Here is a 13522-nt window from a genome sequence, read left to right as displayed (position 1 = left end):
TCAAGCGAATTGAACGTGCACTTCTTAACAACCGCATACGCCTTGCTAGCAGTCCTACAATAACATACGTAACTTTCAAGCAAAAGATGTCGATGAAATGGCGGTGTTTCCAGGGACATATCTGCTATATATTTGTAAAGTTTGGTTGCCGGTAATTAGAAACTTACACTGCCTGCCTCTGCCGAATTTCTGTCTTGCGTCCTATACGGAGCGCAAGTTAGTCTGCTTCTTCCGCAGGGGTTGCGGTAACGTCAGAACGCCGAGTTGTGGTACCTCGATCAAAAGGATGGTGGGTAGACCTCAAGGCTGCTAGCATTGACGTCTACCCCCTATCCTTTCAATCAGAGCTAACCGGAACTCGGCGTTCTGAGGTCACCGCAACCCCTGCGCAAGACGAAGACGAACTTGCGGTCTGCATACCCGTTCTGCATCAATAGTCGATGCCAGCATTAAGAAACGCAAGGCATGGACTAATGTGCTCACGCTTCTGGCCCCAAGATTTTTTTATTTTGCTGTCTTATTAACTTATAGGAAAATTTCATTGGCTGTGAGGCGATTAGATGCTTGGCCTCGCCACGGCTAGTGCTTCTCAAGCTGTCCTTGACTATAGAGTGGTAAAAGTGGCAGCAATAAACGTTGAAGAAGATGAAGTTTTCGACTTTAGGGCGCTGGATGAATTGCACTGAGTATATAACAACCGCCGAGGTTGTTCTTTCTGCGATTCGCTTAAGCCAGAATGTCAAAACGTCACCGCAAATGTAGTGCCTCACCGGTGGCACGTAGCCGGAAGCCACTGCCGACCAATAGGAACGCGCTCGCAAATGGCACCGTGTCGTCGGCAGCCACGACAAACCATTGCGGGCAGAAACTGAGGGAGAGGAGGAGACGGGAGCGCCGGGGGACGTCAGAACGCCGAGCTTTGGTTGGAACGACTAGTGGGTAGACCTAAAGCTATAGCTGCTTCTGTCTCCACAGCACTCGTCGAACGCGTTTGAAGGTGAGCGCCAAACACCGGACGCCGGCGTTCCCGTTCTAAAGCGTTCTTAGAGTGCAATGGAAACAAAAGGGGCCTTTGTCTCCACTGCCATAGCCTACTCTATACTTACAAAGCCTGGCTGTTCGACTTGGATTTGGAGCGCGAGGGTCTGGTAGCACAGAGCATCAAAGCGCCATTTCTCGGGGAACCTGGATGTTAGCGCGCAGCTTTTGCAGCGGTGAGGACCCGAAACACGCTTGTTCGTTCGGGAGATATGTGTTTTGGCGTTTCGCCGCAGCGGTGTGCCAGTCACGTGGCTCTCCTCTCATCCGTTGTCTGCCGCTCCACCTTTTCCATTTCGCAGGCCGCTTCTCGTGGCGATCTGCCAGGCTTTGTCAGTATATACGAGGCTATGCCACTGCACTCTTAGAGCGCGTTAGAACGTAGAACGCAGGCTTTCGGAATTCGGCTTTCCCATTTGACAAGTACAGTAGAGACAAAAACCATCTAGCTTCGCGTCTATTTACTAATCATTCGAACCAGAGCTCGGCGTTGTAACGTCCCCGGGAAGCGTTCTGACGTCTCCCTCAATCGCTCGGCGCATAGAAGTGCTCGCGAGAGCGGATACAAGCATAGCGGTCGTCCGAACCTGCTCCTGCTACAGCTTTCGTCAACTGAAAGGCTGAGAGTGAAATCTAGAAGAAGAGGCGCCTGCCAGACCAACGCCTGACCGAACCATCCTCCGCTGCAGTGTTACCGCCAGGATCGCTGTCACCGGCAGCGTAAAATAGAGAGCCCAGGTATAAGAGAGGGAGCAACTCAATGCATACAGAGCGTTTGTCATCTAATGGCTGACACCTCCTCCGCAGGTTGGACGCTAATCCTCATGTGTGCGTCGCCGAGTGGCGAGGAGAACAGCCGATGAAGAGAATGAGCGAAGCCGCTCGCAGACGATCAAAGCTTTTGTTTTCAGCCCACACCTTGGATTGCGAACCCGGCCCGTAAACCATGTGACCTCTATCGGGCAGTTGGAAACACTCTGATATCCAGGCACACTTGGTCGCTGACAGTCTACGAAGCGCGAGGCCAATGGGATCGTCGCATTAGAAGGTAACGCCTAGTGGTGCGTTTACACTTGCGAATTCGCGGGCGGATCCGCACCGGGGACGAGCGGATTCTGGAGCCGGGTTGCGCGATCCGCTTGCCGCTGGTAGAAATTCTGGATGAGTCCGGGACCGACATCCAGATTTTCTGGCATCAACCAGTCGATTTCGCCGTCCGGTTCGAATTTCGCTCGCCGCCAGCACGAATCCGCCCGCGAATCCACAAGTGTAAACATGCCATAAGCGCGAATCGCGGAGCGAAAAGCTCGAACACAGTACTCTGCGCTAGCTGTCAGTGTCTGTTACGGCGCAAGATATAGCTGTAATGTCACGAAGCTAAACTCGAGAGACCAAAAATGCAGATGCGTTAGACACGCACCAGCCAGAGACGCGTTCCACGCATCACGTATAAAGCGCGCGTACAGTGTAATTAATAAGTTACACCACACAGCTTTGCTGTGGATTACTACAATTCAATCACTAAAAGCGATTATAATGCGTGTGGGTTCTTTTTTCTCACAAAGATTAAGGTTAGAGGAGTGATGTAATGTTAATCCAATAGTCCCTTTTTCGAAAGTTGGCGCCAATGCCTGTTTGCCATTGCTTGGTCAAGCATACACACTCTGAGAATGTATTGGTCCCGAGGGCTGCGTCAGCGTTCGGCGTGATTTCGGCTCAGCTTGTATTGGATACGAGTGTGACGTCAGCTTTCGGCGAGGACTCGGATCCAATCACGCGCTTCGTATCCAAGCGATGGCGACCGCTAATGTTGCTGGGTGGACTTTTCAGAAGTTTCTATTATTAAGCCATCAAATTTTCGATCTGATTGCATTAATATATTATTTGAGCGATGAAGCGGGCGTGTTAAACAAATCTGGACAAAACTCTCAACAACTAGGAGGTTAGAAGTACTAGGAGGGGGCAAGTTGCAGTATTGGTGAAGCCTAGTCATAAAAGTTTAAACGATTTTGCGCCCAGCGTGACCGCAGATCTCTCTGGCGATTGGTGCGCGTGACATGTCACGTGTTAGATGGATGGTTGCTTGTAGAAGGACTCCTTGCAGGCTTGCGCGCGCTCCGTCCGGTAGGTTTTATCAGATCGAAGGCTAGACTGTGGTGTGTTCTAGTACCCCATAGCAAGACGAAGGCTAGCTACGGTCACGTGATCTGGTCACGTTGGCATGGTAAGTAAGGAGAGTAATGAGGAAAATGAGAAAGAGGCGAGGCGTCAAGGGAGCATGGCTTGTGGAGGCTACGCGGCCGACGTCATGCCCTCTCCTACCCTTCTATCCTCCTTGCTCAACAACATGTCGGGGCGCCGAGGCGTTTGAGTGCGCCACAGCTCGGTACACTGGCGAGCATATGCTCGCCAGTGTCATGGCGAGCGCCTGTCCGGGGTTGCGTTGATCGTTAAATGAATAAATCACGCGCGCTTTCCCCTCAAATAAAACAAATTGCACAAAATTCGCTAAATTATTTTTTTGTAACAATTTTTTTATATTTTTATTTTTTCCGGAAACGCCGGTAAGAGACATTTTCATCTGTTTTTCAAAAAGGGACGAGAGGATGCGTTTGATTAATCACGCAAGTTTTACGACCGGCTCATAATAAATAATAGTGCTCTGTAGAGCACTATGACGATAAATTATAGTAGTCTTTAGAGCACTGACAGCTTAAGAAAAGGCAAGGCGTTTATTTAATAAGTCTTGCTTCGTTCATCTGCCTTCCTATCGGATAATTTTGCTATCGCATCGACTGCGAACCGATAATGAGATGCACGGAACTCGCCACACTCAGCGCCTCTCAAGTTGTCAGTGACTATTTATGCTACGCAGTGTTTATTTTGTTTCTTCAGTAATGTGTCAGAGTTAACAATGTTGGTTCTTTTAGTAGTTCACATGATAGTATGTCGACATCTGGCCGGTTCTTTTTGGGCCACGTCATTTTTCGACGAAAAGAGAGGGCAAAACAAAGTCTCTTCCACTAGCAGCCTTGTCGCCGTCATTCTAAAGTCGGCGGTGGTGCCTCGTTCACCTTGCCCGCGGTACAAAGCGGGGCAGAACGAACGCCGCAAACGAAGCAACGCCCATTACCAGAACTGGAGTGTATACTGGGTGCATGAGACCAGGCTCACGTAAACGTAAATCGTTCGCTTCATCCGAAGCATTAACCAACGGCACATGAATATAGTCAAGTAGTCGTCAAAATTCTGCTCTCCCATATGCAGCTATTCCTATCGATCATCGCTTTGATAAAGATATATCATTGGGAAACAGAAAGCGCAATGATGCCTGTAATCTTTATTGGCTTAATAAACGTTGCTAATAAGCGGTTGTCCTTTAAACAAATAAATATCCCGTTAAGAAAGCAAATAAGCTCTGGCAGCACCGTGTACTTAAGATCGGAAAATTTTGCTTACGTAACTTTGGATTATGTGGAACGGATACGTGTTCTATGCCAGATCCTCGAATGTTCAAAGATTTTCTCGGTTTTGAACGTCGCTTTTGGCTGACGCGAGACCAAAGATATTGCCAACACTCGACTGGAGCGTTATACTCAGTAGCGGTGATATTAGTAATTTGTCATTCAAAATCATTTTCATATGTAAAAAAGAGAACGTGATCGTTTCTTTGAGACTTACTAAGAATTGTGTGCATACGGTGGAACACTAGGCGAGCAGATTTCCCCTTGATAGAAGACATCCGCCAAAGCAAATGTGAAATTGAATCTGCCATTTGTAAGCTGTCAAAGCTGTCGGTTATGCCTTTGCGGATGCTTGAACAGACATACCGCTTGCAGCAGTATTTGGTAATTATAGAAACAACTTCATGTGTCGTTCCCCTTCTTTTTTTTTTTCGTTCTTCCGGTTTATTGTGTAAGCAGATGCTCGAGTTCTGGAAAACAGCCGTTTATATATATATTTCAAGTTCCTTCTTTTTAGACTTTTCACTTTGCACTTGCCGTTAGCTCGTGACAAGGCGGAAGTATTTGCGTGAAGTCAATGAATATGCAGTTGCACATGTGCACAGATTCTCTAACATGTTTTAGGCCGCGTGAACTCATCGAGCTTTGTATGGCACTAAGCTTTCAGTATGCGTCTCAGGATAAAAATTAAACTGGGTAATTCTGACAAAAAGAAATATTTGTCTTTTCCTTCCGAGGTTCATGGATCGAAAAAAATAAAAAAAAGCAGAGTATCAACAACGAACCACTGACTCTGAAGGCACCGTTTGGGAGATCGATTAGATATTCTGGTTACTACACGCACTATTTCTACACTTCGTTTCAGCTTAAGTGCTGACGCAGCCGACGCAACGAGCTAATGGGGCCAATCAATCGGCGTTAAAAGTGCAAGTAACCGGGTCTTTCCTATAAATGATTGGTCCAGCGATGATAGAACGGGTACAGTAAACTGACGAACACCATGATGGTCCGCTTTTCACGGTGTCTGATTGGTCCTATCAGCTCGTAGCGTCGGCTGCCTCTGGATTTAAGCTGAAATGAAGTAAAGGTCTCGAACGTGCTTGGAACGTGTCTTTGAATGGTTTGTTTAACCTGTGTGTTTCACGTCCTATGCCATCCATGCATCAAAAGTGGTTTCCGAGCGGCAACATAGTGTCACGAGAACCGGTGTATCTTGTCGATTGTCGCGGCCCTGGTGGTTTGTCAAAGTGCCGGTGAAAACGTTAAGTGGACGGGAACCTCTGTGATTGGCTCTCCTGAGTGCCTCGCGGGAAAGTTGACGCTGAGTTGCTTACGTTATACAAAGCTAGCATATATTTAATTAATAACACTAAACTAACGCGACTTTTATGGACGTTATAACATGTCACCGTGCATTCAATAAACGCACCCCCGAAGTCGGTTTATTTTTGTGACTCAGAAAAAAAACTGACTTGAAATTTCAATTTATTCATATTGAATTAGCGATATCTAAACCTCATTTGATAGTCGCAGTACCTTTAAAGTCTTAAACAACATTATCCGAGATTCCGAGTGCCTCAAATTTGCGGTCTGAGATCATGATCACGTAGCAGTTGCATGATCACCAGGTGTATTGTGCAGAGTTGCTAATCAAACAGGATATGTCTCGAATGCAACCAAGTCCCTCAAAAATCAGTCAAGTGCCTCTCCCCAAAAGTTGTCTCCTATTATTTCAGGCAGCCGTCATATTGAAAAAAACCGACAAGCTAAATTTTATTAATAGATTCACTTTTATCGCCCGTCTGTGACAGATCGAATTGCTATATCGCTACACTAGTGTTCACTTTCTTTGTGAACACTGTGTTGGTTTCACGCGTAGTTGTCACGTATGCCTCGACCTCCGGCCGCTTCTTTGGCGACGCCGGTTTTGAAGCAAAAACAGGGCAAAAACAGAGTCCCTGGCCCCGGCCAACGTTGTCGCCGTCTTCCAACGTTTGTGGTAGTGCCTCGTTCACCGTGTCCGGTAAAAAGAACAGTATAAAGGAGGCAGTCAACGCCACGACACCCATCACCAGCATGGGAATGTACTTGTCGCTTTCGGCCTGAAAGAAAAGAAAGTAAGCATACGAGTTTTAACGACTCAGTGCCTCAAGCTTCGTACTTTGCTGTTTTTTTAATGGTGTTGGCCTGAGAATTCAGGAGAAAAGCTCACCGAAGATAGGCTCACAGGAAAAAAGCTCGCCTACTTTCGTGCGGGCACGGAGAAAAGCTCACCAGTCTTTAGACAGGCCTAAGGAAAAGCTCACTTGAAATTAAATTTTTTTTATGACAGGTGGTCTTTATCCATTTAATGTTTATTTCATAAAGTGACTCATTTGTTCCTGTATTCTTGGACCGGGTTGAACAATTTAGGAGCAGTAGTAGAATTAGATTTACAGGCGTGTCCAATGCTGGTGATATACATTTTAAAGCAAGGAGCTTTGCTGCAGCCCTCGTTCCACATTTATGTAGAACGTTTCAACGTGAGTTTTGCCATATTCAATTGTGACATAGTTGAGATCCAGGCAATACCAATTTTATTTAGTTGTTTATTGGAACAGCTTAGAGTATTGAAAGCGTAGGTTCTTAAATGTCGAACGGTGGTTTTGAAAATGTAGAATCCCCTATTAGTACATGAAAGGTAACTTAACATATAACAAATAACGAAGGAACTACTCAAGCTGGAGCTTACAACACAGGTTATATTTTCCCTCGGCTATGCTGCATCCATTTTTTTATAATTAAGGTATGTTTAAAAGTATATTATTTGTTAGGGAAATGCAGATTGACCACACTCACGTGTGGCATGCCAATGCTCTGTTCACAGATTCTCAGGTGAGCTTTTCTCCGCATCCGTCAAAAAGACGGTGTGCTTTTCTCCGCATCGGAAGGTTTTGCGATGAGTTTTTCTCCAGTAAGCTTTTCTCCGCCGCCCTTTGCCTTAGGGTTTTAGAACCTAAATATGTTAAAACAGCACTCTTAGGATGCTTGCGAGCTTAGCAGCCTCCTAGGGACATATTTATACGAGTAACAAGTTTACAAGTAGCAAGCACCATCTTCAGTTCTCAGATGCACAAAGGAGGCAAATACAGATGCAATGAATCACGCGCGATTGAGTAATCATGATCTTGTTGACATGTTTCGCGGCCTTTTATACTCAAAAATTCAAAGACACCCATTAGCAACAGACCGTATCCACGACAACAAAGGTCGGTCGAAGAAAGAAGGAAAAGTGTGCGTGTACCAAGGAAGCCACCCGTGTGCCCAGTAGGCCGCCGACGTCCCCGATGAACCTCTGAATCAGAATGGCACGGCCGCGGATCACCGTTGGGAAGAGCTCTCCCGCCAGCTGGTACGTGACCGTGTATCCCCCGCTGAACGACATGATGGACACCACGGCCATCACCAAGACAGCAAGCTCGGAATCTGAGACGGATGGAGACGGCTGGGCTGTAGTCGCCTCCAGGGCTAGGCAGTATCGTGATACAAATGTATCGCGATAGTATCTTAAAGATACATAGGAGTATTTGTATCTTTGTAGAGAAATACATTTGAGAAATGTATTCGTATCTTAGTAATGATTTACATTTACGATGTATAGCTTGTATGTCAATACTTTGCCAGGCTTGCATCTTGTTGCATTCATTGTCAAAAATTAACCATCCGTTTTTTTTAAGGACAAACGGGAACCAGCTTTTAAACAAGAGGGGTCCGAAACGTTATAATGTGAACCCGACCCATAACCCTCTTTACTTGGGGAAAGCCTGGCTGATATCACAAAGAATCAATGAAATTGACGAATTTAAAAAATAACAAATAAAGCTGGTTTCCGGAAAGGTCACCAGAAAGGATAGCACAACAAGCTTCTCCCTCAAGGCGCTCGACTCATTACACTTTAGCAGAGTGAGAGCTGCGAAGAAGCGAGTGACGAGAAGTAAATCACCGATGATGGACATCAAATAACTTGTGGCAGGGAAGACGACCGTTTGAAACGCACCCTCACTCAGAACAGGGAATTTTGGGAAGACGTCATTTATCAAGCATGGCAAGCTGTCGTGGGCTTCCAGTATACTTATGTTGTTCACTGGGGGCGATTTTACTATTTTAGCGGCAATCGGGGTGGTAGCTGTGAATAGATAAAGAGTTCGAGGTAAGGGGAGGTGCATTAAACTAACACAAAGGGAGGAACACAAGCTGTACCATTTGCAATCGCCACGAACTGCACCCTTCCCTGCCCACCACCATTTGGTAAAGAGTCTATGCGTCTCTTATCGAAAATACCCTTCTGTCGTGTTTTTTATTTTTTTTTTTGGGGGGGGGGGAGCGTTCCCCCCCCCCTTAAAAGATTGCATTTTAGAGATATTTCGTTACATATAAAAGACAAATCTATCTCAGTATTTGTATTTTGGACTTGTAGTACATGTGTCGCAGTATTTGTATTGCGGAATACTTTTTCGGGGTATTTCTGATTTCTGCTCAGCCTTAATCCCCTCCTTCCCCCCATTAGGAGGGGAGGAGGTGCCCAGGCCTGGGCAGTATATACCAGGTAACTATAGACCTGGTCTATAGTAGTCACTATAAGCAAGGTCTAAGGTGACTGACAGCTTAAAGGAACACTGCCAGGGTATTTATGCTCGCCAAGGTTTTTATTTGTACATGACATGAGAGCCCAACCTCCCAGAACACAATTGGCCGTTCCTTCATGGTTCAGACACAACCACTATATATAATCCAAGTCGGGTCGGGAATCATCAAAAGGACGCACTTAATATTAAAAAAAAAAAATATATATATATATATATATATATATGAGAGATACCCACTTTTGTGGCTTCTACAAAGCTGCAAATACGCTGATTAAAAAAAGTTGCACAGTCACGTGACTTCCGGCAAAACTCTCCTTTCCTATATTTCTCCTTGCTCCCCAGTCTAGCTTCGATTTCCGTTTCGAGCAGTTGCGTTGTATTTCTTTTTTTATTAAAGCTATACGTGCCGCTGTAGCAAAGTATTGATTTCTTCTGACACCATAAAAAAATCGACTGTCACAAAAAAAAAAGCTCCGTGTGTGTGTGTGTGTGTCTGTGTGGGGGGGGGGGAGGACGTGGCGAGTTCGGAACCTTCTGTTATCGCTACGCAGACAGTCAGCTTGCTGCATTAGCGGATAGGAGCGCTGAAAGACGAATCACGAAGCATGGGTGCGAGGGCAGAATAAGCCACGCTCTGTGTGTTTACGGTGCCCGTAGCAGAGTGTCAACGAACTGTCGCACTACCTTAGAATAAAGCCTGGTATGTGAATACATAGCCGCCTCTATACTCCCAAAGCCTGGCAGTTTGATGACGGAGCCATGGGGTGCCCGGTCGCAGACGTGAAGTGCGACGATCTGATAGCACAGAGCATTTCTCAAGGAACCTGAACGTCAGCGCACAGCTTTTTCAGCGGCAAGGGCCCAAAATATTTGTTTTTCAAAATTGACGAAAGAAAAAAAAAGCGGTAGAGCCAGAAACGCGAGGAGCACAAGCGGACATTCCATCGCATGGGAGAAGTGTGTTTCGGCGTCTCGCCGCAGCAGGGCGCCCGTTACATGAATCTCCTCTCATCCGTTGGCTGCCGCTTTACCTTTTCGCTTTCGGCGGCCGCGTGTCGTGGCGATCTGCCAGGCTTTGTCAGTATGGAGGAGGCTATGGTGAATACCTGTGCGCACGAGAGCCACCACCAAGCACGCGACGCCTCCGAGCAACATGAAGGCCACATTGGGCCACCGGCGTCCCAAGTTGTCCAGCGTCAGGATGCAAAGAACGTTCACGGGGAGCTCAAATGCGATGGCGGTGGAGTAAGTGGAGTAAATGTTGAGGCCCAGCCTGCCCAACTCCAAAGTGCCGCCATTGTAGCAGAGACTGATAGCAAACCTGAAACATGAAAGAAAAAGATGGAACATGTATGCCTTAGACGCCAGAGAATTACAGGGTATTTCACTGACTAAAAATGTGTTTTATTTTCGAGGAACGTTTAAAAGAAAAGGAAGTGATCCCTGTATTTTCAAAGATCACTAAAATAGGTTTCACCGCCTGGAGTTTATGCCATCTAAAGTCACCTCAAGTGCTGTGCATTCTGATTAGATATCGTTGGAGTATCTGGTCAATACCTTATTCCATACACACTAAAACACATCCATGAATTTATTTGCCTACAAATCGTAAAAACAGCCAATCACGGCGAACAATACAGAAAAACTCCTAGAGAATTTCGAAAAATACATATGAGTGGTCTGATCCTGCTAAAATAACCTTGATTTTCAAACTTGAAACAATTCAAAATAGGGCTGCTAGGTTAATTCTTGCAAGGTATGACCGAAAAGATATCTGTACTGGCAGAAACATTAAACTAAACTTGCCGAAAGAAAATGGGATTATTTTTTATGCTATTGGTATTGGTATTTATTCGTGCCCAAAACAGCGCGAAGGTTTGATATTGGTGCACATAAAAGTCACATTGAATTGAACATGCAAAGACATACAGGAGTGGCACATCAGTCATAGTAAAACAAATTACGGACACAACTCGGTATTCAAAGTAAAATAAGGCATGGAAAAGAAATCATGCTGCGCAAGGCTATTACAAAAAAAGTTAAATTCTATGCATTGGTGACCCTTCAATCTGCTTGTCAGGATAAAACGTATCGCAGAGACACGTATGTTTAGCTGGCACACATAAGCTTGTACCACTTAAGAGATCAAGTACATCGAAACGACCTTGTATGAGTTTCTGTAAAAGTACCACATCTAGGTAATGCCTGCGGTCAATTAAGGTTCTGAGGTTTTAAAACTTTAACTACAAAATCATACTCGAAATAGAGCCTCCTGTTAAAATGCGTAGATTATGCGTATCAGACGCCTTTGTACCATTTCAATGAATATTGAAAAAAATGAAACTGTAATTAACAGTGAGATCTACTTAAAGGAACCGTATTATGGTTCTACAAAAAGTAACCACGTTTTCTTTTCTTTTTTTATTAGGAGTGTACCACGCTAGGACAAACATGTGTTCCAATTCTTATTTTCTGTTCACTAAAACTGTTGTAGAGTGGAACCGGCTGTCACAAGTGTACGTGTATTGTGTCCTAACGTAAACATGTTTTATTATTTTTATTATTATTATTATTATATTCGGTCCGATGTGAGCCTTATGATTCCCCGTGTGCCTACACGGCTCCCATCATCTTTTTATATAGCTCGACATTTTAGCCAGATAAACCCGATCCAAAGATCGGCTGAATGTTATAACCGCTACTCTGATACAATTTTTAACTCATAAGGGAGCAAGTTCGGAAACGCTGTTCGAAACTTCTTGCAAGAAAAGGGCTCGTCAGTCGAAGCGTTGATATTTTCAGTACGATATCCAAGTATTTGCTTTTTGCTCTCACACTTGAGGATGTCTCTCTTTTGTGCTTTTGATTTCCTTTGTTAATTTGAGTGTCTTTCGTACTGGCTAATATTTTTATTCTCAGACTGGTGAACTACGTTCTTCTTCTGCACTCGTCTGTGTGTGTGCTTGTATCTGTGTTTTGGCTCGTTTTTTTTTTTCTTTAAGGGTGCCAGCACTAAGACAAATTGGTTGTTCTTCAACATTTTAATAAACACTTATTGATTGATGGATTGATTGATATTATTTGCAGCCTCTTGCTTTAACGCCCTCGGGCCCGGCGGTCAATCTTTGAATGAAGAATAAAAAGCTAGCCATACGAGTAAACGAAACAAAAAAAGAAAGCTGATGTTATTAGTAACAGTGCGCATGACGATTCACTTGATCATTGTCACCACGCAGATCGCAATTATTGGGTCCAATTGTATTCTGAACATTGTCATTTCATTACTAGAATTCTTGTATTACTCGCCGCAATTGGCTGTCTTCGCGTTCTTCTGGAAAGTGAACTCATACTTCTTTAGAGCGCAGATAGACACCTGTCGACAATATCCTCGAGTGACACTATCAGAAACTTCAACACTTTCGTTTTAATGGTTGAAGCAAAGTACTCGATTTATGTTTACCCTCGATAAATCAACGGCGGTGCAGATGCAGTTATTATTATTTTATTTTTAATAATGCATTTTTAGCTTAGCTTCGCACTATCCTAAAAAGTCAAGTTGAGTGGTAAACAGCAGCCGTTATACGCCTCATGGATATACGGTATCTAGAACGCTACTTCGACTTGTGTGTATAGCGCCCTATACCACCCAGCCAATGAATGTTGCCCGAAAGTGGCAACAAACGACGTCTTGCCATGGTGTGGGATGTCGCGATTCTGGCGGTCAGTCGTAGAAGTTCCGGCAAAAAGGGACAATAGAACGCGAGTGTCGCCGTCGTCGGCGGCGGCATTATCCCAACTCCTAGCTGCAGAAATTTCCGGGGACTGTCAAGTCACAGAGCGACGTGCAGCAGAACAACCATCTTCCACCTCCTCTGCGGTGCCCACCAGGACCGGGGGCAGGCAACACCGTGACACATCAACGAGGCCATCGGACGGAAATCAAAAGGTCACACTCGAAGGCGCGGTAAACAGTTAAGTAGGAGAAGCATTGAGGAAGTTAATATCGAACATGGAAAGGGGCATAGCACATTCTTATTTGAACGCCTTCGCGTAAGAAGGAGAACAAGGACACAAAGTAACCTTACCACGCCGCGTAGATCAGCAAGGTGAATTTTCGAATCCGAGGCATTTTCCAAATGGCCACTGTCGTCTCGGAGAAAGACTGGAGTTTCTTGACACCGCTGGATGAGCCAACTTTTCCACAGATGCTGTCCTGCACAATTTTTTTTAATACATTAGCAGTAGTGCTTACACGACAGCGAGATGCTGACGGCGTCCGTCTGTGGACGCAAGTAGTCGAAAGGGAAGCACGCCGCAAAGAGAGGAGGAGAGTAGCGAAGGACAAAGGCGAGAGGGAGACGACGTCACGGGGCGGAAGCCAATCCGCGCGCGGAT

At 45.3% G+C, this 13522-nt stretch overlaps 1 protein-coding gene across 1 annotated transcript in view; it reads right to left on the bottom strand.

The window, feature by feature from the left end:
* Positions 1-6250: 6250 nt before the first annotated feature.
* Positions 6251-13522, bottom strand: part of LOC8036968 (solute carrier family 22 member 8) — a 40761-nt gene continuing 33489 nt past the window's right edge. The window contains exons 8-11 of the mRNA XM_042293881.1: positions 13213-13289; positions 10234-10448; positions 7786-7967; positions 6251-6604 (exon numbers count right to left, since the gene is read on the bottom strand). Of these exons, the coding sequence (XP_042149815.1) occupies positions 6323-6604; positions 7786-7967; positions 10234-10448; positions 13213-13289 (756 nt within the window). The 3' untranslated portion in view covers positions 6251-6322. The remainder of the gene's footprint in view (positions 6605-7785; positions 7968-10233; positions 10449-13212; positions 13290-13522) is intronic.

This window comes from Ixodes scapularis, unplaced genomic scaffold, assembly GCF_016920785.2.
Source record: "Ixodes scapularis isolate PalLabHiFi unplaced genomic scaffold, ASM1692078v2 PGA_scaffold5__190_contigs__length_132052651, whole genome shotgun sequence".
NCBI lineage: Eukaryota > Metazoa > Arthropoda > Arachnida > Ixodida > Ixodidae > Ixodes > Ixodes scapularis.
Note: the sequence above shows the minus strand (reverse complement) of the source record. Positions and strands in the feature narration are given on the sequence as shown.